The 26,411-nt window shown below is 36.9% G+C and overlaps 1 protein-coding gene across 1 annotated transcript; it reads left to right on the forward strand.

The window, feature by feature from the left end:
• The first annotated feature begins 3,947 nt into the window (after positions 1-3,947).
• Positions 3,948-19,035, forward strand: LOC102225838 (beta-2 adrenergic receptor-like). Its single transcript, XM_005814276.3, has 3 exons — positions 3,948-5,749; positions 12,904-13,104; positions 16,577-19,035. The coding sequence occupies exons 1-2, from the start codon at positions 4,479-4,481 to the stop codon at positions 13,085-13,087; spliced, it is 1,455 nt and encodes a 484-aa protein (XP_005814333.2). The 5' UTR covers positions 3,948-4,478; the 3' UTR covers positions 13,088-13,104; positions 16,577-19,035.
• The last annotated feature ends 7,376 nt before the right edge of the window (positions 19,036-26,411 follow it).

Raw genomic sequence — 26,411 nt, forward strand, 5'->3', positions numbered from 1 at the left:
AAGGAAAGGAAGTTGTATGGGTTTTTTAAAAAAAAGTTACAATTAAACTGTGAATTCACCCTTCATTAGTGAAGAAACAGTGAAAAACAGCCTCATGAAGATACAGTACATCACTCACTTGATCTGAAATGAAGTAACTTAAATCTGTCCCTGTCTTTTTTTGCTAAATCATAGGAGCACCACAGCAGATCCAAACAATTTGAGGAGGCAAATCACCTGCAGTCTGCACAGCTGAACATTATGTTGACACCAGCATTTGCCACTTAACATAAGAGAATGATTGCATGCACAGTCTCTTCCAGTCGTGGGAGTGTTGGCAGAAATCAGATGGATTGCTCCATGAAGTGAAATCTGGGTCCAGATGGCCACAAAGAAGCAGAGCTATGTTATTTGTATTGACAAAGAAATAACATATGTTTCTTTTTTTTTATCACATCTTTTTGTACGTTTCCATGGAGAGGAAGAAAAACATTCCCAGCATAAGGAACGGGCTTTAGGAAGATGTGTGAATGCTTGGATGACTTGCAGCTGCCCGTCATGAATTGAGCAAACTCTGGACTCTTCAAAAATCAAGTTTTAGAGATGATAAACCCTTGCTGCCATTTCTGAGCTCAAAATCCCAAAGCACACTAAGAAACGATATAAAAAAATATTTTCTCACATTAGATTATTTAATGTACCCGAAGCATTTACTGTAGCTGTACATAGAACATGATGGGAAATTCTTTGAATGGTTTATTTATCAGCATATAATAAAAAAAAAAACTCAGCCTTTCAAAGTGAAAGTAATATGGTAACCTTGGCCAATGACAGGATTATGGAGAATATAATACTGATGTTACCGTTGCAGGCCTGTATGTGCACTGGTGAGAAAGCTGTCACGCCTGAATTCACTATCAACTACTCCGCTTGTAGCAGCTGCCTTGCTTGACTGGACAAGAACCAGGTCCAGATTCACCAACAGCATCTTCTCACGCAAAGACAAATGAGCAGCTGCCAAGCTGTCAGCTCCAAAGCAGTGACCTTCGTCTGAAGAAATGCTCTCTGGTGGGGCTCCTTGGTCATCAAACTTAGAAATGCACCAGTGTTTTGCTTCTGCCCACTTGTCCCCTTTAGTGCATACATTTAAATCTCCACAGCTTCCTCTGATGAGTGACAAAGTGACCCAGACAAAGGAAAGAAAAACGAGGCATTCAAACTTCAACAGAGATGAAGGGAGGGGACGATATAGATGTAAAAATAAAGAAAAAAAAGAGGCATACCTTCACAATTATTAATGCATCTGGGCTCCTTCTCAGGTTTGGATTTCAAAAATGACTTTAATTAAGATTAGTCACTCAGAAAAACTCTAAAAGAACAGGTCTGGCATAGATAAATGTGTTTGCTTGCTTACTTTTCGCCAAGAGTTAGATAAGAAAACTGACACCCATCGAATGTCACTATGTTAAACAGGAAACTGGTGCCTGCAGCTGGTTAGTTTAGCTTGGTGAGAGTGGAAACAAAGGAAATTGTTACTTTTCCTAAAGTTAGCCATTTTTCATCACATATCTTGTTTGTTCAATCTGTGCATAAACAAAAGAAACAAAAAAAGGTTGGAGTTTTTCTTCTTTTTTTTACATAAGATTTTTTTTTGCAGAAATAAATAGAAAGTTCTTTACATATCTTAGTGACAACATCTTCTGCACACTTGTTTTCAGTAAAGGTTCAGAAGATATTAGTCCACATGCTTTCTTCTTCATTTTCTGGTTTAGTAAAGTTGAGCAGCACAATCTGTCATGGCTTCTGTCGTCCTGTTGCTCAGAGGCTGCTTCGGCACATGGCTTTGGTTCAGTGACTGACTGTGTGAGGTGTTGTTAAGGTCCTCCTGAGAGGAAAGTTTTCTCCTTGCCTTTTCACTTGCATGCTCAAGGTGGTGGGATTTAACATAGCATTTGATGCAACTTTCGAATAGTCTTGCCTAAAAACTTCCACCATATCTGATTTCAAATTGAAACTGAACTGCACAAAACAAGGGCACTGCTAATGCCGCAACAATAGTTTCTATCTACATGAATAAAGCTTCATTTTATAAATTGAACTCACAAATTAATCCTGAATTATAATGTGGACAGTTGTTTCTCAGATATTTTGTCGTCCGTGAACTGTCCACATTTATCCTAAGGAGAGTGTGTTACATGTTTGGTGAGAGGCGAGTACAAAGATGTTTGGTGAACTTCCTCTCTGGAGTCGTCCGTCTTCCATTCACCCCAAACTTTATGTACCACTAGTGAAAGTGTGAGTTAAAGCTACAAATATTCATAAGTCCTGCAGATATAAAACTCAACGTGGGAGTAGGCACAGAGGACTTACAGCTGAAGACATAGAGGCATTCAAACCAAAGAAGGAACTGCTTAGTGACAAAACAGCTCAGCAGAAGAGCCCAGTGTTGGTTATCTTAAGAGAATCGCATGTAAGGTATTTGCCTGGTTGTTCTTCCTCGGCACACTGGATTGTGCAACAGCGAGATAGCGATCTATTATTTTCTTTACAGCTGTGAGTCAAACTGAGGGCACTTATTTCCCTTTCTTTGCGGTTTGGTAACAAACGCCTTGTGGTCTGAAGTGCTGACCACAAACTGCATCTGCAGAATTCATTTGGAGGTTTAGAGATAAACAATCAAAATAACAATTAAGCAATTCAACTTTTGGATTGATAAGTGCATAATGTTTTCTTACGTAGTTGCCCTTAAGTAATTTAGCAGTTCGTAAAGTAAGCAGCTTATGATTGTAATTTCCTTTGAGTGTAAATCTTGTCCTCTTGGAGTCTAAGAACATGTATTTTTGTTTTTAGAGTGATTGCTGACATTAATGTGAGAGAATGATTGGGTCTCTGCAACATACTGGCAGACTGACCAGGGTGTGCCCCTCTTTAACATGATGGCAGCTGAGATACTGTGACTATTTATAGAATTCTGATTATATAATTCTACTTAGCAAACCTGCATTATTTTACACAGGGTAAATAAAACAGGGGAGTAATGGAAAAGACACAACACATGATTGACGACCCACACAAGTTGTAATTACAAAAACATTCACTTAAATATTTATCCATCAGCTCGTTTTCTGTGACTGCTTACTTGTGTGTAAAGTTAGGGGAGTTCATCAAAACACATATAGGAAAGAGAAGCTGCTGGTTACAAATCATAGAAAAAAAGAATGAATCATATTTGTGAAGGTCCATAATTCTTTTCCTTACATCTTCACCAACTTCTATTAGTTTTCCCATTACATCACACACTAAATCAATGTGTTTGATGTGCTTTATTAAATGACATTCCCAGGTGTGCTTCCATTTTACTCAAATTTTGTAAATTTAATTATCAAAAGGGTATAAGGCCATGACAGAGCCTTTTAGGTATTGCATTGAAATTGTTAAAAAAATAATAGTTTTAGAGAATGTAAACCTTTCCCTTTGAAGACAGTAGGAAAAAAAAATCTCTTCCACAGTATTCTGGCATTGAGCAAAAATGAATAATTTTAATAAAATAAAATAATTTAAAATAAGGTTTTTGCTGATTTAATGTCAGAGAAAATTAGGTACTTGTATGTTTAGGTAATTTATATATATATATATATATATATATATATATATATATATATATATATATATATATATATACTGTATACATATATATATATAGATACTGTATAGATATTTGGTTTTCACTGTACATGAACCAAAGTTTCTCTGTGTGACTTCACATATGCACAGCTCTATCAGGGTGCTGATCCTTGTACTGCTTACACACGCACATGTGCACGCCCCACCCCCACCCCACACACACACACACACACACACATGCACACGCCGTTAGGCTCCTCCTCTCTGTCTCCAGTCAGTGCGTGAGTACCACCAATACAATCTTATGGAACCTGCACAGAATGAGAGAGAGGAAGAGAGAGAGGAAGAGAGAGGGAGAGGGAGAGAGAGAGACAGCAACAGAAGAGTTTGTAGTCACTCTAGTTGTTCTTGAAAAGGCGTCAGTGTTTGCTTGATCTCCACATAGTTCAACTATTGCATTGTAGTCAGAACAAGATTCTTCAGAAAACTGCACTCAGTGGACATATTTAAATGGTCAAAGCGAAACTTTTCATACTCCAAAACTTTTTTTACTTGATACTTTTAAACTTTTCCTGGATTCATGAACTTGATGGAACTGTTTTAGTTCTGTGGACAGTTTGGATTCATCGCTTGGGAGAATATGTTGCTTATTTTGGAAAGATGGAGAACCACTACTCCCATTTGAGGGCTGCCAGAGCAGAACTCCCAAGGTGCGACATGTGAGCGTTCTGTGCAAGGAAGAGAAATAATTTGCAGGGGAAAAACTGCAAACTCTCAGTGTTGAGCGGATTTATGTGTGTGGTTTTTTGAGTCAAATCTGTCTTATTGATGATTTTTGAACATCTTCAACTTGTGGTGAGTTGAGCCAATGAAAGATGAATTGCTCAAACGACACATTAGAAATCAAAACATACCTTAATCCGCCAGGAGACTGGTTCTCCGTCATGGCGGTCATCATCATCCTGGTCACCGTTGTTGGAAACCTGCTGGTCATCATCGCTGTGGCACGCACTCCACAATTACAGACTTCAACAAACATCTTAATCATGTCCTTAGCATGTGCGGACCTCATCATGGGGGTCCTTGTGGTCCCATTTGGGGCCAGTTATGTCTTGTTAGGGAACTGGCGGCTTGGCAGGACATTCTGTAACCTCTGGACTTCAATCGATATTCTGTGTGTGACGGCAAGCATTGAAACTCTTTGTGTCATCGCTGTGGATCGGTATGTAGCCATTACAAGACCACTGCGATACACTGTTCTACTCTGTAAATTTCGTGCAAGAGTGATAGTCTGTTTAGTCTGGGGTGTGTCTACTTTAATTTCGTTTGTACCAATTATGATGATAGATTGGTTGTGGAAAAAAAACGAGAGCAGTTGTTATGAAAATACTAACTGCTGTGACTTTGTGGTTAACAAAGAATATGCCATTTCATCCTCGTTAGTCTCTTTTTATATCCCACTAGTAATAATGATAGCTGTGTACGCACAAGTCTTTGTTATTGCTGCACGACAGGTCAAGCTCATAAAGAAAGCTCGGCCGCGTTTGCAGAACGAAGGCCTTGCACAGATTCAAAGTGGCTCCAACGTGAACAATCTCCTGCCTCCAGCATGCATGGGCTCCAACAGCTTCAACAACATGGCCAGGAGAAAGAGCGCCAAGAGGAGACCATCACGACTGCTGATTGGTGAGCTCAGAGCCATCAAGACTTTGGGCATCATCATGGGGACCTTCACGATATGCTGGCTGCCGTTCTTTGTTGCCAACATTATCCAAGCCTTTAATGAAACACAATTGAACAATCGGCTGTTCTTGTATTTGAACTGGCTGGGTTACATCAACTCTGGTCTCAATCCCATCATCTACTGCAGGAGCCCGGAGTTTCGAACTGCTTTCAAGAACCTAATCGGCTGCCCGTGGCTGTCCACGGTGTGGTTAAACTCTTTTTATAAGGAACTGCGGACTCGCTGCTCCTGTTTTCTGTGGCAAACCGAGTCGGGCACTGTGGGGTCTTTCCAAAAGTCTCCAGACAGTAGGACTGACGGCAGTGGCAGCCTGGGCAGCAGAAGTGAGGAGATGTCTATTGGTTTTTCTCAGTCCAATGGCAGCACACAGTTCACCGACTGTTTGGAACCAGAATCCCAAATGTAAGTTTCTCTTTTTTTTCTGTCTCCCATTCTTTTATTCATTCCAGCCGTACAGGTATAACTCATTAAGCTCCAACAGTTTATTCAACGTCTGAAGATGCTAACATTATGTCTTCTACACTTTCCATTAGGCAGGAACTGAGCTAGTTGGAAGAGACTGTAATTCGACAAATTTCTCTTGATCAGCTCTGATCAGTAATCAGCAGGCCAAACAATGAACGTTTTCAGTCTTGAAGTGCATCAACCAACAGCATGCATCCTGACGCACGTAAATTGACATGAAATTACTTGCTGTCAGTACGCAAATGAGTGCAACTTTAAAACCACTGTCAATTATTGTCACTGTGGATATAAATATGTAAAAAAAAAAAAAAACAACATAAAAATATTTTTAAAAGGAGCTTATTTTCATAAATTTTTACGTACAAGTGAGGATAATTTTGTAATTACTTCACTCTATTTTGGATTCAAGTTAAATTAAAATGTTACATTTTAAGGTGAGACTATAAATTGTTTTTTTGGGGGGATCGACTGAAAGAGCAGTGAGGTTATTGAAAGAGCTTTGCAGACGCTGTTGTTTTGTTCCTCCATGTGTCCAACACGTGATGTGTAGGAGAATCTCCAAAATGTTGATGCAGCTTTGGGAAAATGTACAGCTCAGAATCAATTTCACAGGGAATCAGTGTCATTTTCATGTTTTAGATAAACATATACACAGATCAGCATCTAGCATATTTGATTTGGTTTCTCACTGGAATCCTGAAGTTATTTTTACAATAAATATCTACATAATGATTTTACCTCAGTTAGTGGTCTGAAAATGTTGAACTTTTGAGAATTTAAAGTTTGAATAAACCTCTTTCTCCCCATTTTCTCACAAAAAGTCAAGATATAATTGATTTAGTTTGATCATCTCTAAACTTTTAACATGCATCTTATGTTTCTACATTTGATAAAATACTTGCTTTTGCTCAGAAACTAATTTTGTGTTGAAATTGACAAGTTTAAGAACATAAAACATCCTTAAAGCAATAATGATACTTTTCTATATTTGAACACTCTTGAAATTTGCTTTACTATGGCTGAAGAGTGAAATATACTGAGCAGCACAGTAGAAGAAAATCTATTCTGAAGAAGTTCATATTTTGATTCCTAAATCTTCCTCTCAGCATTAAATATATTACACTTGCACATATAAAAGTAAATAAAAAAGTGTAGGTGATTTAGATAGAAAAAAATTAACTAAACAATTAATAGGTGGGTTATTTTAAAATTAATTTACTGATGCATGTGATAAATCTAAAAGTGCATTGAGCATTGGCATTACAGCAGATGGTTGAAAAGATATATACATAAATAATTTCTCAATTTAATCAGCTGCTGAAGGCTGATTTGTCTGATCACGTGGTGCACAGGGGTTGACATCTAAATGTTGTGGGTTTCAGCCTGTCGGTGGGCCTCAGCGTGCCCTGCCCAACACTCCCTGCAACAGATAAATCTTTATCTCTAATGCACAAGACTTCCCCCTCATAACTGGACAGCCTGTTTACAAGACTGACAGCCAATGAGCTCATCCCTGTTGGGCTGAGGCAGCTGGGGTTGGGGAGCTCCGTATTTGATTCATAGCTGATCTATTACTCTAGCTGTCAGTAGACTGACTGTACACAGTGTAGCAGCAGTCATATGTCATGTCACAGCATTTGTAAATAGAATGAAAATGGAATACAAGAGCTATAATAAATCACGTAATAATTTGAAAATGAAATTAAATTCTTTTCTAACTTGTGTTCATCTTTAGATCAGAAAAACTATATTTTGTTATCAGAATTTATCATATTTCTGATGCAGTTATCTAAACCTAATCAGTTCGGAACCTCTTAATTAATTATTTGTTTTTATTTTATACAACCACGGCCATTTCTCTCATAAAACGACCGCATGTCGGTAATATCTGGGCAGGGAATGTGTCATAAAATTATTATTAAATATTTACTCTACACACTACGTGTAATTTGTGACGACACGTCAGCCATAAATTAACGACATCCATGGGCACATAATACAAAGGATATTTAGGGCTTTATAAAAGTCTTCCATAAAAGGAGCTCGGTGTGTTCTGCAGTAAATCAGCCCAAGGGAAGGCTCAGCCGACTCACCCTACGCTCCGAGCAGGATTACAAACGTAAGCGGGAGCAGTCGCTCAAATATGAGGCTGACGAGTGAAAGACCTAAAGATGGGCTTTAATAAAGGAAATCATAATCTTTCCCAAATACACACTAATCTCCAAAAAGTGAAAAAAAAATGCTTTGGAGAGCTAATACTGCCATCCTGGGCATTTTTTCAAAGAAGCAGTCCATTTCAGCATTTTAACCCAGTCCATGTCAAAAATAAAAGCACAACTGGGCAGCACAGTTCCTGTAAAACGGTGACAACTTCAGTAACAATTAAAGCATGAGGCGGCGTAATGCAGGCAGATTAGCGACAGAGATACAACCTCAGAGATGAGAAGCCACCGGGCTGGAAAGGCCGCTCTGCATGGAGACATTATCAATAGTTGCTTTTTTTTTTCATAGAGTACATGCTGGCACATCACCACTGCCCTCATCAACATTTAGAGCAAACTTTTGGCTTGTGTCACGCACATGTTACATGGCAAACGCAATTCTCTGAAGATTTGCTCCATGACTTCTAAAACTGAAGTACCATCCCTATGCTACAGTTTGTTGTTGTTTTTTCTGCATAAAGACATTGCAGAAAGAAAAAAAGAACTGCAATAAATGTTTAGTTGAAGGATGTGGCATCATTCTGTATGGTCCTTTGCCACAGGTGTTGAGATTTAAAGTGTTATGTCGGAATATACAAAAGACTTCCATTAAAGTCTCATTTTACAGAAACTTACAAATTTCTTTCCAACCCTGACTACAAACTCTAACATGGCTGTTGTGCATTTAAAAACACTATGTAATAAAATCTAGTTGAATCGTCCCGACTCTGTGACTAAATTTTCACTTTAACTTAGTCAACATCTGTGTAAGAATAAGAAGTATGATGCTAAATGAATGAGTATGTTAAGGAGAGTCATGGTTATGCAAGCAGGGCCTGACCTGGGTTAAATCGGGCAGTCCAAAAGTGCGGTTCTCTATTTGAGTGTATGGAAATTACAAAGAAATTACAAACAAATAGCCCTATGGACTTCTAGAAAGAAATTAAAAGAATGAGTTACAAAAACAAAAGTCCTTACCAGCGCATATTGATGATAGGAGCAGGGTAGAGCAGATTACAAAGTTGTGGCATAAACGTTTCTTATGACATTTTTAATACTGTTAAAATAAATTAATTTATTGTTGGTAGTATTGATAAAAATAAAAATGGGGCTTTGTATCCGCAAGAAGTCTATGAGGTTGTGATGAAGCTGGACAACAACAAGGCATGTGGGACAGACAAGGAATCTGCTGATCATTTGAAATATGCGAGCAGGAAACTGTGCTCTCTCATGGAGTGTTACCTGATACATTATTGTCTGTCTTTTCAGTTCCAATTGTGAAAGATAAAGCTGGTAAAATGAAATAACTACAGTTGCTTCTCCATGGTCAAGTTTTCCTCCAACCAGTTAATGTCTGGTTCGGTTCTACTCCAGTTTGGGGCATCTGCAAAATCTCTGTTCCTCGCTACTGTGGGCATTAGAATGGGCGGGGCATGTGGTCGGCTCTCCAATTATGTTTGCAGCGACACTCGGCAATGGAGAACTTCAAGGTTGTGTTTTAGATGGACTGAGATGAAACCAGACATTTAATTTTGTCTTAAATTCATTGCTGACCCAAAGATAATGAAAACAGTTAAAATTATTAGTATTTTTACACCGGTCAGCGCAAAACTATAACTCCAAACTGCACAGTTTCTGACTTTTTCATCGCATCCCAGTTCTTCAGAGAGACTTGCTGCTTGGGGGGGGGAGGAGGCTGCTAAATCACAGCAATTCAGCTTTAACAGTTGACCCATGTGTTCCTGGCACTGCTCAAGATTCAAAAGTTCACTCTTTCTGACTGTGCAGCTGTCTGATAGCAGCATGTCTTCTGCTTTACTGCAGTGGTTGAATAGCTATAGATTAATGTAGATTAATCTACATTCATTGATTAATCACTGGCCAATTAACGGATGTAGTCCGCTGTCAGTCAAACATGAAATGGATGTGTATATTTTTGCTCGTACAGAAACTTTAGATCTATACAGCAGACACAACAATACCATTTTCACATGTTTAATTGATGCCGACAAGTTACTTCAAAAGTTGTATAATGTCTGGTCAAAATTTCTACTTTTTGCTGTGTTTATCAGTCAATGTACATAAAATGGGGAAGCTCTGTATCAGTTCCTTTCGGGGTCTCAGATGGTGTAAGACAGGATAGCATCCAATGTGAACATCAATTTGTCAATGCTTTTAAATTAGTGTGGAGCTGGCTGTTGGTAACAGGATCATCAACCACTTAATATATGCTGATGATTTAGTAATCTTTTGTTCTTACTGTATATTGCTGGCCTACAAAGAGCTGCTGCAGGTGTGTTCGGATAGGAAAGAAATTTTGATATAAAATATGATCCTAAGCAAAGCCCCACCTAGACTGTGCTGAGCAGAGCAGACTCCAATGCTGTCCTGTGACTAACTGTGGCATTTATTGATGGTACATGAATGCTGCTGAGGGTAGTGTGAGCCAAATGTTTGTATACTCAGATATGCCTATCTACCCTGTGTTACTGTGTAACCTCATGTACAGATGCATGTGTAGGCTGTGCAGCAAACTGCATGATGGCTACACTGACCAGCCCTTTTACTTTTGTACTTTGTGGACTCAGTAGTACTGGAGCCTCAATAGACTTTTTTTTTTTTTAAACTATGTGTTGTTTTACGTTTCTATATGTCCAAAATAAAGTAAAATGAATGAATGAATAATGAAATATTTGTTGCACATTTGACAGATACATGACAACCACTGTTAGTAAACATGATCCTTTTATTGTTTAAATGTATAAAGTTTAAGGAACTACATTACTATTAGCGGGTAATGCCAACAGAACTTACCTTGTTACTGAGCCTAACTGTTAGCATACCAAAAGTCAACAAACCAGTTCATTTTTGTTGACTTGAGTTTGGAAAAGGCTTATGTTCATTTGATGCAATTTCCAGATTAAAGTTCTGATTACAGGAGCAGATAGATGCAAAAAGAAGAAAATGAAAAAAATATTTCCTCAGTGGAACATTTAATATTTATTAAAAAAAAAGGAAGGAACAGGCTGTAGAAATTTTATGCAGATGTTTCTTGAAATGATATGGGAAATCTGCCAACATTTCCCTTTTTATTATTTAAAAACGGCGCTAAGTTCTGCCCCTCTTTGGGAATTTAAGATGGAACAGTCTATAGTTAATTACAAAATATACTGAAAATGTAACTTTTTTAGGTCCCAACAAAGGTCCAATTGAGAGCTGGTTGAGGAAGCCCAACCAGCTCCAAATGATATTCAGACATCAATAAACATATTTCTCATAGACAACTTGATGCCACAAGCACCTGTTCTCTCCCTCTGTCTTTCATTTCATTGCTGTCTTCCTGCGTAATGTCTGCTCGATATCAATAGTGCCCATTATGCAACATCCAGTGGGCCGTATGGACAGCCTCTTCCTGCCTGCCCACCTAAGCTGCTGTATGAAGCAGCTATGTGATATTAGCTAGGTGGAAAGTAAATAAAATACCTGCACAGATCAACTTTGTGATTACACAAACAGATATAGTCCCATTAGCTTTATGAGCCAAATAAATCGCTTCAGCTGTGTGAGCCTATGTTTTCCTTCTGTTTGAGTGTAGTGGCAATGTTAAAAACTTTGTTATATGCCATTCATCAAGGATTTCAATAACTCTGCAATAATCTCTGCTCTTCTGCTTTTCAGTTTTAAGAGGATCTGATTACAAAAACCAGTAATCTTAGTAAGACAGGTCCCGGTTTACAAGTGGCTCCTCTGTCCTCTGCAGGCTAGAGGGCCTAAGGAATTATAAATAGCTTCAGCGCCTCTGCTGTAGACTTCAAATAAGTCTGATTGGATAGTAGAATTAAAACATTGCTACGAGAATATTAATTTTAGTTGCAGGACTAAAATATAATCAAAGTGCAAAGCATATACATTTTTCCTTTATTTGGATTTTTTTATGCAGGGAGCTAGAAACAAAGCCAAACATGTCAGAAGAACTAAGATGACATGAGAGAAAATACAGACTGATTACACCCGTAGGGTTCACGACTCTGATTCTGAAAATATCATGTAAGTTGATGGCTCATGAGAAGAAAGATAGATATTTATAAGTAACATACAGTAAGTCTGCACTGTAAATAACCACAGCACTGTGTTATTAAAACCAATCGTGCCATAGAGTTGGCTAGATTAGTGGAAATAATTGGAAATTTATCTTATGGTTGCTGTTTAGAAAAAAACATGAGGGAAAACCAATGAAAAGCATTCAAAGGTTTTTCTACTTTGTCACACAATGTGTAGGTTAATTGTTGTTCTTTTTTTTTTTGAAGCTGCCAAAGTGTGTTGTCTTCAAGTACCATGTGAAATGACCCAGCATTAAGAGGGGTTCTGCATAGAGCACATATAATCAGGCATGCATTGGAGCAACTTTCCATTTCGAATGTGTTATAGTAGGGGCCTTGCAGACTCCTGAGTTATGAACTCTATCATTTTGGGATTTTCTCCTCAGCATGCTAATTGTACTTCCTATCCAACTTCACACAGTACCTTGTCCGCTGTGCATTTAGTTAGCTTAGAGTGAGATCAGGCCCAAGAGAGCATGAAACAAGAAGCAGGATAAAGGAAAACATGGAGCTGTTGACCTGTGGGTAACACTGCCTTTGATGCCTTTATGATATCTGCACCAGTCACACATCATCAGACGCTTTTTAAAGAAGCATACAAGAGTTTGACAACCCTCCAAGAATACAAAGAAAACTTTTGGGTATTTAGATTTGGTGCAAACTGTAAGATTAAATGGCTTTGTTTACCATTACAACGGTAGCTAAAGTGAATGCTATGTACACACTTTCAGGAAAAATCATTTTGTTTCCGTTTACAGCTCACAGTAGTTACTTTAATTTCTGTGTCCAGCTCCAATACTGAAGACTTTGTTGGTGATTTATCCTACATGGAAGAGAAAGTCAGGACAACTGCTGACCTTGATGCACCTGCACGGACACCAAACGGACGAACACCCCACCAGTTTGAACCTGTTCAACCAGATGGTTCTGCTGGGGCTGATGTGCAAGCTGCCAATGGTGATGGGCCAAACTGAGCAGGAACTGATAACTGGTATACATTTCTGGTTTCTTTTACCTCAGTGATACTTTTTGAATTTGGTGCTGCGCACAAACATAATGACCCGTTCATCCCTCAGCCTCATGTTGTGTGTCATGTTGTCTTAAATTGATGCTACCTTGGTTAAAGATTTGTTCCATTGTCTTTTAGCAGGTCAGATACTCTATCCCCTTTAAGCTCACAGTTTCACAATAAACCCATAACCATAAAAACCCAATATATACACTCTTTCTTTTCACATCATCCAAGTCAATCAACGGAGATCACACTGTTGGGATTACAGAAGCCAATTGCTTCCAACTTGTGGCGTTCACTTGAACAATATGCATAATGTCCTCTGCCTATTATTGTGAGGGCTGTGCGCTCTGTGATGTGATCCCTTTGCAGGCTGTTCAAATACAAGCTAATTTGTTGCTCACCATCCTCGACATTCTGTCTGTATCCAAATCTGGACATATATAATCTCCTTTAGGACAATAGAAAAATGTTTCTTTAGTTTTCTCTTAGTTTAGACAGACAGTGTAAGATCTTTGTAGCATCAGTGTCACACTAATTCTGCTATCCACTATTTCCCCTTGTACATTATAGTGATTATGGGTTTGTGGCTACCTCCTGAGGCAGGTTGGGGTTGTGATATTGGTGGGTTTTGTGTTTGGATCTTTTGCTTCTCTATGCCATACAAGTCAATCCTAGTGTATTGAACGTGGAGATTGCAGAAGAAAAATATTGTCTGAAAAGAGTTTCAGTTTTAGGTGGTTAAGTTTTAGGTGGCCTGTTCTTTCAATTCAATGATTCTCATCCAGTTTTTATCACACAGCAGGTATCATATATCATAAGTATCATATTTTATATAGATGCTCATAACATCCTTTGATGTCTGATGGCAATAAGCGCCTAAACATATATGAGGTACATGATAAAAATTGCATTATTTTATCAATAAGTCCAACAGTAGTCCATGAAACACAGCAGAATCAGATGAGATTCAAACTTCCATACACTCTACTTGCATTTTATTTGTTCTTTTTTTTTTTTTTTTTTTTTTTGAGAATTTTGGCTAAAAATTCCTGATAACTTGAAAATCTGACAATAGAATATGTGATGATTCAACTAAGTATCATATTTTATTATTTATAGGTTTAATGACTATAATAATATTCTGATAGTTTCCATTTTGACGTCTGCCTTTACATATTATGCAACTAACAATATTGAATGTATGAAGGATTCTGAAGTGTAGTTTAGATTTTTCCAATCTTCTTTACTTCTTGGTTGTTTGTGGCTTCTGAGTACAAATGCAAAATATAACAGTCTATAAAGGCTATTTAAATTTGTAATTATATATGGATTTTAAATATTTCTAAAAGAATAGTTTTCTGTCTATTTTGCACAGTTTTGACACAGTAAATGCTTCGAATCAATAACAAAATGTAGCCCATACAAAAAAAAAACAACACATAACTAAAATATGGGTAAAAATTTATCTGATTTACTTTATGATCTGGTCTGAAGAAGAAACAAGATTTGTTTTATAGGTTGGAGGCAGGACAAAACTTCAGACAGGTCCTCGGGACGACCACCATTATATTTAATGAAATGACTTGAAGACACAAAAAATCACAGGCTTACGAGAACACACAAAAGAACGAATCAAAAACGAGCGATTGTGACGAAGCCACATTGTAAACTGTTTCAGACACATTTGCTCTTCTGTGAAGCTTACAGTTTGAGTTAGTTTATGTCTTCCTGTAAGGGCACGCACTGTGGAGCCGATAGCATCACACTGCGTGTCTTGTTGGGAGGCAGGAGGGAAGCAAACACAGAAGAGAGAAGACGAGGGAACATTCTGTAATTAGCCAGAAAAATAAATAACAGGAAAGAGGTGCAATGCTGCTTTTCATAAGAAAACCAGAACTAGAATCAGATATATTTTTTTCTGATAGAAACTGAAATACTGTACAGGGCGTTTCTTGAACAGACCAACATGACAAACACAGCTGCACTGAAGATAGGAAACTGACCAGCTTAAAAAATACTTTATTCTGGACTCCCTCGAGTTTAACTCTACAGAGCTGCAGCAAATATATAGAAAGTAGTAAGTAAACAATACAATATGTGACAAACATACACAAAACACATGTACTGTTGAGATACCAGTGGACATCGTTTGCTATTTTGTTTGTTATTTATTGCTCAAAGTTTGGTCATGGTTCTTTATGACCTTACCTACATATCTGAGTATTTTTGGAAAATTTCTTAGTCATGAATGATAAAATCATGTTTTCTAAACTCTGTCCACAGACAGTCACACATAAATATCTGCAAAAGAACAGAAAACATCTGCTTTGGCCCAAACATGCCCTGGAAGGCTTGAAAACAGAACTGGCTTTGCTATTTCTCTGTTAGAAAATAACAGAGAAATGTCTCCTAAGACTCAAAGCCATTTAAATTACTTGGATAAAAGCAATTTAGAGTTGAGCACAAAAATGAAAAAAAAAAAGTTAAACTTAAATTTTAAATTTTTACAACATGATGTTGAATCTCCTTTTTATCCACCCGAGGATTTTTTTTAATTACTTTTTGAAAGAATTATACTTTGGACAAAGTAGTATTGCATTTTTTTTCTTTTATGTGATTTTAGCAAATCTGTATTTCAGAGAAAAATGTGACATCTTCAGAATTATACATCTGGTTAGTGACATCTGAAATGAAGAGAATTTGGAAAAAGCGACTCAATGCTACTCATCACCAAACAGTAGGAATAGAAAAGTCCAGGCTTTATTCTGCGGACGTAACAAACCAGTTCTGTATCCATTAATTTAATAGCATTGAAATGAATGCTTGTGACAAAACACTAAAACTCTGGCAGCATTTGAGTAAATGTGTTTACTTCTGATGCATTTCTGACCAGTGTAGTTTCTCTGCTACACGCTGGCATCAGTACTCCCTTATCTCTTGAGAGCTGTGTATGACATATTTTACAGTGAGCCTTACTGTCAATGTTTTCTTGTACATTTTTATCCATGCTACAGTAATGCTGCTGAACAAAACATTGTTTTGAGAACACCATCTGTCATGCCACTCAAACTCTGTATAAGCGCATCTCGAGTCAGTTTTCTCACACTCACAGCAGCAAGTCATTTGGCCCTAAAAAGTCACTTTATGCTTCCATGTTTGAAGGGAAGAAGAGAAGTTAAAACGTGCAATTTCATTTGGCTCAGACATTGAGAAAAAGTTTCTGAGCAACAAAGGGGCTGTTTTTGGTGGATGAAGGGACATCTACCCTCTTAATATCTGCCAAGCCCCTCAGTGTTTCCTGGAAATGTACAAGCACACACTCCATACAGTTCTACATTCATTCAGTATTGAATTATATATTCCTTTATTGTTGTCTTCATTGAAAATGCGTTACAATTTTTTTTAGTCGTGGCAAACACTAAATATTAACATGTGCATCTCTTTACAGCAGCACATCACAATAAAAGGATGGCTGAACTGATAAATGTTGATCTACTGAAGCAAACTGTTACTGTGACTCCTGCGGCGTCCGAGACCAATCAGCCTTGAAGACAAGTTAAAGTACAACAACAGCTGAATGAAGCTTTCCCCAACAAGACGAACGGACTGGCGAAAAGCAGCAGCTTTGGCTCGGAAAGGACCGCTACAACTTTTTTGATTTTTACTTTTTTCTTAAGGCAGGACATCGACTGCTGTTGCGTGCTGCTCCACAGACATTTGTTGACACCAGATGTACTTTCTGCTGCCGTCCACATGTTGACATATTGTTTACAAAGAATGTTCATGAATAAGACAAATGCACATTCTAAATGCCTTGCTAATCTTTCAAACACAGCGTACAATATGAGCCCTGTGGTCACAGAAATGTCAGCTTCAACTAATTATTTACAGTGCATTAAGTGGTAAGTTATGTATTTATGATCCACTGAATGTGTAGCAAAATGACCAGTTCTTTCGAGGCTGGCGTCACTGTAAAGACACTTTCATCACACAAACCTTTCCATACCAACAAGCTGTGCAGTGAAATATTCAACTCTGTCCCAACCTGTTTTTGTTCTGAGCTTTGGCTCTTTCTTCGCACAAATTTCCCTCGACTCCCTTTTGTTGTTGTTGTTGTTGTTGTTGTTGTTTTTTACTTTGTTATAACGTGAAAGTATTTGTTATAACACCTTCAATATGATTCTGATTCGTACATGTTTTTGTGCAAGCAAGGTACAGTATTATAAACTACAGGTAAATATGTATATCAAGTAAATTTACTATATGCTGTGTTGCTTACAAGGTTTATGCCAATATAAGCTCAGTAATGCACTACAAATAAAGAGAAAAATGGATTTGCAAAAGGGAACTTTGCTTGCACATTCTCAGTTATTACACAGTTGTACACAATAACAATTTGGGGTAATAATATAGTGAAAACAAATGAGCTTTTTTGAATGAGTTGCCTGGGATGTAGACTAGTAAAGACACAACAGGTCAATGCAAAGGAAAACAGTTTTCAGAGAAACTATGAGGGAAAAGTTCTGATGTAAGGTACAATTCAAGTTCACAAAATAGGGAAAATTTTATTTCTTTGTGTAAACAATCACAAGGCACGTCTTTGTTAAGAGCCATTACATTATAGACAGCTTAGTACGGACACGGTTCGGTAAGAAATATGTCCTGTTTTCAAGTGCATGCAAGCATATCTATAGCAACAGTCCTGAACTGTTCATTGCAATGTAGCTGCTTGTGCACATTCTGGTTTTGTCCTTTCAGCCTTTTCAGTATTTTAATTTTGAGAAATGTTCTTTCTAAATGCAAAACATTTTCCTTTTTTTCTAAATTAGCTGCACAGTAGCTGAACTTCAACACCATGTAGAGTAACAATGAGGCATTAGATAAGGTTAATCTCCTGAATAAATCCCACTACAAAGCTGCAGAATGATGGATCACATCCCAATTGAATTATGCAATCAACCCATGATAAACATCTTGGTAACATTAATTCATTTTAAACACAGTTGGGTTTTGATGTGCATTAATAACCTCTTAAAATAGCAACTTAAAGCAGTTGCAAAGAAGTCAACTGTAGTGAATATTGCTGTAAAAATAATTACAATTGGCCATTTATTTATGCTAGACTGTACAGATGTTTATTAAAGTCAGCACTAGATTTATGTATGATGGCTTAACTTGTTACTTTTTATCATTATAAGTACGGATCTTTAAAGTATTGATGATTTCTGCACTTTTTGTTGCAATGTAAAATAAAACTAGGACATCACACAATTTACTTCTAGGAAAAATAAGATAAGTTGAATTTTATAATATATAAAAAAAATAGTTTTTTTTATTGGTTTTTGCGGCCTTAAATTTCTTTTATTAATTCAGAACTATTTAAAACATTTCCTTTTGATGGACTGGCAAACTTATCAGATGGATAGATATTAGTAATACATAATAATTAACCATAATTTCAAAATATATGTGGAGAACTTAATTTTTATTTCACTGATTACGTTTCAGAGTTAAACAACCTGTACGCTATTTGGTTTGTCTCTATAAGTCTAACTGTGTTAAACTTGCGAATTATGCTCAACATTTGCAGACAGGATTTTTATCATTGTTAATTTACATTATTGTTGTAATTATTATTAATTTATTGTTATTATTACAATCAAATAGTTCAACAATTTTAAATATTGCTCCTATTTGGACATTTGCATTCCTGTAGCAGTTGGTACTAAACTGCCAAATTGTTCCACTATCAAGCAGAAAATGTTGTTTATTTAAGTCGCATTTATTATTATAATAAGGTTTTTAAAATGTCTAAAACAACACATCCGTTGTTATGATTCTGTTACACCAGAAGGGAAAGGAAGAGAATAGCAACTCAGGACAAAATAAAGATGATTTTGTGTACGATGACATAATGTTTTCATTCCTTTCTCTTCTCCCTAATCAGTTCAGATTTATCTCAGGAGGCCCTCAGGGGTCCCGACCTCCACACTGGGAACCACTGTTCCACCACACTGAGCACTGGAAAATTAATGTTGCAATGAGCTCCAGACCCGCGACAACTTTCTCCCCCCCCCAGTGTTATTTCTGGTAATCATCCACCCAGCAAACCTGCTACTGTCCTGTTGCCTTGTGTTGTGCAGCGAGGGTCATCTACTGTTAATGAGAGGAATTCAAATAATTTGGGACCTCTAAAAAAATAAACTAACTGCAGATCGCAAGACTTTGAAAAAACAAACTGTGTGCAGCCTGCAGCTGCTCCAGATGTTCTCTCTGACTGCAGAATTATCAGAAGCCGCAACAAGTCAGAAGTGGAAACAATTGTCCCGTCTGAAGTTTAGCCTCACTCCAATCAGCTGATTTCTGTTACGATGTTTTCCAATCCTGGTTCAAATCAATGGTAGACATTTGTTTAGGGGGAAAAAACAGCACAAAAGACAGTGGTCTGATTTGTAAATACAAATTGTTTATTTTTTGTAATTAAATTTACAAACAAACAAAACAGCAGTGTTTGGAATATGTAACAAAAGCATATGCGTTGACATCACTACAAGGCAGATATGTATGTTGGTTACACTTTATATTACACATTTCATGAGGGACATACAAAAAACATGTTGTCAATAATTTAAAATAAAATTTAAGAAGTAATCCAGTACAGAACGTCTTGTGAAGTCCTGTTTCCCACCTGATGACACATAGCTGTACATCGGTCTTTCACCAGGAGATTACAGTCGGGTTCAAACACTCATTAAATTTATTGAGCAGATTAATGTCTGGATGTGCCAAATTTTTCTCCAATTAAATAAAAACAAAACCAAAGTATTAGTGTTTGGACCGTAAGAGTATAGATTAAAAATGATCACCCTCCTCCAATCTGTTGGTTTAAAATGCTCTGACAAAGCCAAGAATCTGGGGGTAACGTTGGATCCTGATCTGAACTTTGATAACCACATCAAATCTATCATAAAACTGCATATTATCACCTAAAAAGTATTTCTAACATTAAATGACTTATGTCCCCACAAGATTCTGAGAAATTAGTTATTGCCTTTGTTTTTAGTAAACTTGATTACTGCAGTGAATACTGGATTATTAAAAAAAGCAATAAGACAGCTCCAGCTTCTCCAGAGTCCTTACTAAAACAAAAAGAGATCAGCATATCAGTCCAGTTCTGAGATCCTTGCACTGGCTGCCTGTTGCTCAAAGAACATAATTTAAAATCTCCTTAATGGTTTATAAAGAACTTCCTAATAGAATCCTAGACTACATTTTTGATCTTCTTCAACTCTACATACCATTCAGACCTTAAAGATCATGGGAATCAAACCTACTAATTATTTTGAGAGTCAGAACTAAACATGGTGAAGCAGCTTTCAGTTTTTATGTGACAACACTCTGGAATAAGCTTCCTGCTCACTGTCAGACTGCTCTTACCTTGAGTTTACTTAAAACAGGGTTAAAAACCTTTTTATTTGTAGTTGCCTATTCTTAAAATTTTTAATTCTATTCACTTAATATTATATTTAAAACTTTTAATATTTACTCTGTATATTTTTAATCTGCTTGATGTGTTTTTTTTTATCTTCTTGTAGTTGTTTTGAACTTTTTTTGTACAAGCACTTTGAATTATCTCTGGCTGAAAGGTGCTATTTAAATAAAGTTGCCTTGCATTGCCTTACCTGTAACTTAATTAAACATCAAGATTTTTGGTGATTTGTTGACACTTATTGGCTTTTCCCCCCATTGTTTTTTACTTACATTGGATAAATGTGCAAACGAGAACACACGGGTGAAATCAAACTGATACACGTTTTTTTGTAGACAAAATCCAATAGATGTGGAGTACATACATTTTTTTCTTTAGTAGTTTGTACCTCCGTCAGTTCAGTCACATCATGAAGTCTACAAAGCAAAATCTCTACCACTTTTTTAAATATGTAGATTAAAATTGTTGCCAGATATTTATTTCAAGATAGCTTAAGCTCAGGCAGATTGGATGGAAACCATCTGGACTGCTATTTTCAAGTCTTGCCAATTAGACTCAATTACATTTAGATTTGGGTCGTTGTAGCATATAAATATACTTTGATCTTAGACATTCCCCCGTGATGCTGGCTGTATGTTTAAGGATGTTATCCCACTGACACAGTCTCAGGTCTATTGCTACTTCTTATACATGGTTTTATTTAGTATAATCAGAGTAAAGAGATCCAATAGATATGAACAATATTGAGATATTATTCATAAAATTGCACAATCATGCACTACTTTGTGCTAATCTATAACTATGAATTTTAGCAAAACACGTTAAAGTTGGAGTGTTATGTAATTAAACATGAAAAGGTTCAATGGGTTTTACAATCAGTTTGAATTGTAAACTTTATGCTTCCATGCAAGGCGCAGTTAGGTTGAGAAAATACACAAAAATGAAGCAAAGGAATATTTACCATAATATTACTAATTAGACAGCAAATGAATTCCTGTACAGTGGATTCCAAACAGGTGATATATTACTGGTCTTTTTAAGTAACATGACTACTTGTTAATGAAAACAAGAGGGCGGTTCTAATTCATGCATTACATCCTTATCCGTCATCATTTAGCTCAGTCTAAATAAAGTGTACAGTTTCTTTCCTTGCTCCTTGGTTCTGTGCACAGAATTTGAAACAGGACTCCAGAGTCAAACAGCTGAATTAAATAGTTAATGTGTGTCTCCTGGCTTTAAGTCTTCAATCTTGATTACTGCATGCACATCCAACACTCTAACTATGCAGAAATCTTTTCAGCAGAAATTTTCCGTCGCTCCCGGCTTCAGCTGAGCCAGCAGCGACGCAGCCAGGTGTTACAGCTCACTTTCCTAATGGGACACACAAATATTTCCAGGATTTGCTTTGCTAGGAGAAAAGACAACAACTCTTTGACACCGGTGTTAGATTTCAGAGGTCCTCAGGTCAGATGCTGGAAAAGTCAGTCATCTTCCACATTATTAGATAAAGGATTGTAGATTTAACCCGCTGACTGAGGCACGTACCAGCAGGTTTATTTTTAAACCTTTGCCATGACATCATCTTTCCTATAATACTCCCATGATTTGACAGTAGATTAAAGTCGTCCGAGTTCAACAGAGAGGGTTTTATTTTGCACGACGCCACATCAACAACTATTTTTCTTTTTGTTCCTGCATGACATTTCAATTCTTCAAGTGAGTTACAACCTAAGAAACTTAATACTTTTACAAATTTCAATCTTAACCTTGCCCGACCATGAGGGTACATAATGTAGAAACATGTAGGTGTGAATTTCCTATCATTAATTAATATGATGGAGCCTCAGCTACTATTTAGCTAGAGATATAATCTCCACCATCCAAGTTAGAATGCCTAATATTTTATAAGAGGTTTTACTCTAAGATTGTTGAAGTCAAGCGGAGAAGACAGTAGGACGAGATGCGTCTCGCTGATGTCCTGCTCTTAAGACAGTCCTGCTCAGATAATTAAAAAACAAAGTGCCTGGTTTGCCGTCTACTGCCCTCTAGTGCAGTGTTTTCTGACGTTCAGCTCCCCATAGTGAAGTGCAAAGTGTGGCCTGGTTATATATCTGCTCTGTAAGCTACAAGGTGTTGATTCTGACTTTGAATTTCTGCTCTGGTCTGATGTAGAATCATCGTTATAACTTGAGAAGCTTTTCAAAGTAGGGTGAACATGCAATATTTATTTTTAATTCAAAATATATTTTTATCTGTAAGAAAGAGAAAAAAGTTCAATTCAGTTCAGTTTAGGTATATAGCCTTTACGCCCATAAATAAAAATTTATTTCAATTCAGTCTTAAATACTAATTGATCCTACTTATCAAACAGTGCAATAAGCTCAGTTTATTATTAAAATTAAATGAAAAAGTTTCTAACTAAGGAAACCCAGGAGACTGCATCGAGTCATTGACTTGCTGTATTCATAAGTTATATGATAAGTTACCTGCAGTAAGTAATTCTTCTGGTGTCTTTATTTTATGTAAATACAGATTAGTTGGTCTCACAGGCTAAACTGAGGAGCAAAGTGGACTTCTACTGTTTTTGAACTACTCCAGTCTCAAAAATAACAGTGATTATTGAGAAATTACTGTGGTATTATGGTTCATAAAACACTTGTATTGGTTATATATCACAATAAAAAGAATATTTAAAAAAAATCATGAAACAGCATTGTTTTGTGGAAGCTTCTTGTAAACAAATATGAACAGTGTTCATCAGTAGCACCAATCATATGTGGAGCTCCTCAAGGTTTCATCCTTGGACCTGGTTTGTTTTCATTGTATATGTTGCCTTTGCAATGCTTTGCTACTGATATCTGAATTGATGTTTGCAATGACATGGAAGTAAACAGTTTCAACAATGGACTGTCCTGCAAGTGTGAAGTTAAATTTTCTATAAAAAAAAATTAAAACAGAATCATTATATTTGAGCACTATTTGTGTAGAGATTTTCACATAGTACAATTACACCCGAGTTAGGAATTTCGGCATGCTGTTCGCCAAATCCTTTACGCCCATACAATAAATTGGTTCAACTGTAAAGACGAGCTTTTTTTCTCTTATGACTTCTCGCACAGGTCATTTTCTTCCTAAAGGTTTTGAAAGACTGATCTGTGTTTTAATATATTCACATTTGGTTCACTGTTGTTCACTTAGACCAGTCATCACAACAGGTGGTACAAAATGCTGCAGACATGTCTACTAACAGAAACTATAAATCAAGATCATAAAACTAAGCTTCATCATAAGCCTCAGGAACTAAATAATTTGGATTAATGCCACATGGTAAAACTAAGAGAGTTAGCAGCAGGAAATGTTTTAATTAAAACCTTTTGCAAAAATTCTCAACTATGCCTTCAATGGTTTATTTATTCTCTAAAATAAAGGCAGTGTCTCTAAAACTCAAACTGGGTCACTTGAAACTCTGGGACCATAGATTTTGTAAAAATAAAGTAAATCACCTGATGGTTTCAAAAAAGGTAAGCAGATTCATGAGATGCCAGCAGCAGCAACAACTGAAGAATACCCATGTGAAAAACCTTGATGAGGTCATGAAAGTTGCCCTTTTAAGTTGTCAGTTCTCTAAGAGCAAAAAAAAAAAAAGAGTCTCAGCTTCTTCTTAGTAAAACTGCTAAATGATCACTTTTAACTCCAGTCTGTTTGATGGGAGCTCAATGTGAAGGCAAAGGTAAACGCACCAGACCCACAAATTAGGCAGTCACAAACTCATCCATCACTGTTGCCTGGGTGACATTCTCCAAATACGTGCTGCAGCTTAGCAACAGCACCCAAACAGGAGTCTGGGCGCTCGCATGCTGCAGGTTCTGGCTGGGTTCCTGATGAACTGACCCAACAATAGCGATGATGAAAAAGAGATGAAGAGGGCGGTCGACCATGATGGGAGACCCAGGAAGTCATCTGTCCATGTTTACAAGTCAACCTCTGCAGAGTCGATTCCAGAAATAAGGCAAGGCTGAGCCTGTGGGCAGGAAGAGATGAGCAGCATGCTGTTTCTTTGGGAAGTTTTATTAAAACTTTATTTTGTCTTGGAAAAGAACCTACCTCACTATTGGTTTTAGTAAAAATAGCACAATATGTCTTTACCCATTCAATATCTCAGAGACAAAGTGTACATGTCATTGCACTACAGCCTAAGCTGTTATCTACTGATTTCATTATGTCAAAGCTGCTAATTTCTCAAACCATAATCAGACTTTTGGAGTTTAATACTTAAGGAATGGTGAAGGTTCTGTATGTCTGGATAGTCTAAAAAAAGTCAACCCCCCCCAAATTACTATGACATTCAAATCCACAATAAACTTATGTAAACTTTTAGCCAACTCTATTTAAGTCAGAGTACATTTTGAAGTTACCTAAAAGAAACAAATGGGTGTGATGAGATTTAAATTACTTTATTGCACAATGCAGAACAATCTGTATTTATCACATAACAATAAATTATGAGGATCAACTCTTGATTATACCTGCACTTGTGGACTTTTAATCCTGTTCCAGTTTCTGGAAATCCAGTCTCTTTGATTCCTGATGACTCATTTGATTTTCAAATGATGAATCCACAAAAAAAAAAACAAAAAAAAAAACCCCAAAAGAAACAGAAAACATTGATTTGCTGTCAACATCATTCTCATTTCTTACAATTGGAAGGACACATTTTAAAAATAGACAAAACTGTTTAAATGTTGATGAATTGATGACAGCTGTTCATTACTATTCTGGAGATGAAGTCATACATTTTCTGAGAAAAATCCTTACAGAAAATCCATGTGAGTTTGACAGGCTGAATGTGCTATAGAAAATTAAAGGATGAAAGATTTTTTGTGATGTAAAAGAAAAGGCCTGCAAACACGTCAGATATCGCTAAAAAATTGCTCTATATGTTGTATGCAAAACCTTGTCATTTTCACTGAAATCAGTGAAATGCTTGGAATTTAATAGCCTTAACTCTCCCCAAAGTTGCTTGTGCTTGAAAATGCTAAATCTATTTGATGTTACGGTTCCAGCAGCTGAAAACTACAACAAGCTCAGAAATGCTGCTTCTACCCAAAGGACAAAAAATAATAAAGACTTTAACGCCATTTAACCTATTGTAATTACATGCTGGGGGATCCAGATTTGCTTTAGGTATTTAATAAAATACTGCCTTGATCCTCCCTGCAGATTTTCTCAGTGTTCCAGGCAGCAGAGATCCAAAGAAAACCCACAGCTATTGTTACTGGGATGTAATCAGAGGGTCGCCGGTTTGGAGAAGCTTCTGGAGGATGAGGAGAGACTTTCGGGGTGAAGTATTGGTTTTCCAGCCTCTGCCCACAGTCAAACCGAGGCAGACCTCTATCAAAATTAAGGTTTTCAAGGTGAGTGATGATCTGTGTAATCAACCGTATAAAAGAGGCTGTAATAATATTTTCTTTATCAGACAAATAGTTGTTTATTCCAGCTTAAATCATCATTGCTTTCTTGGTTGTTGTTTTTTTTTTTCCACAGGCAGAGACTTTTTCTTTTCTTCCTAGTTCCTTTGCAGACGCTGTTATGGAAATTAGGAGCAAGATGTTGGCCGATGCAGTAATAGAAATGAGCTCTACTCCATCATTTTCCCATTGCTCTGTGCTATACAGCGAGACAGCAGTGCAAAAAAGTAGGAAACAACTGCATTACAAAGTCATTTGTGGTGTGAAATTGATTTACTATACAGGTCTGGTTCTCTTCTGCTTTCATAAAAGAATGAAAAAAGGTC

The sequence above is a fragment of the Xiphophorus maculatus genome, chromosome 12, assembly GCF_002775205.1.
Source record: "Xiphophorus maculatus strain JP 163 A chromosome 12, X_maculatus-5.0-male, whole genome shotgun sequence".
In the NCBI taxonomy this organism is placed as follows: Eukaryota; Metazoa; Chordata; class Actinopteri; order Cyprinodontiformes; family Poeciliidae; genus Xiphophorus; species Xiphophorus maculatus.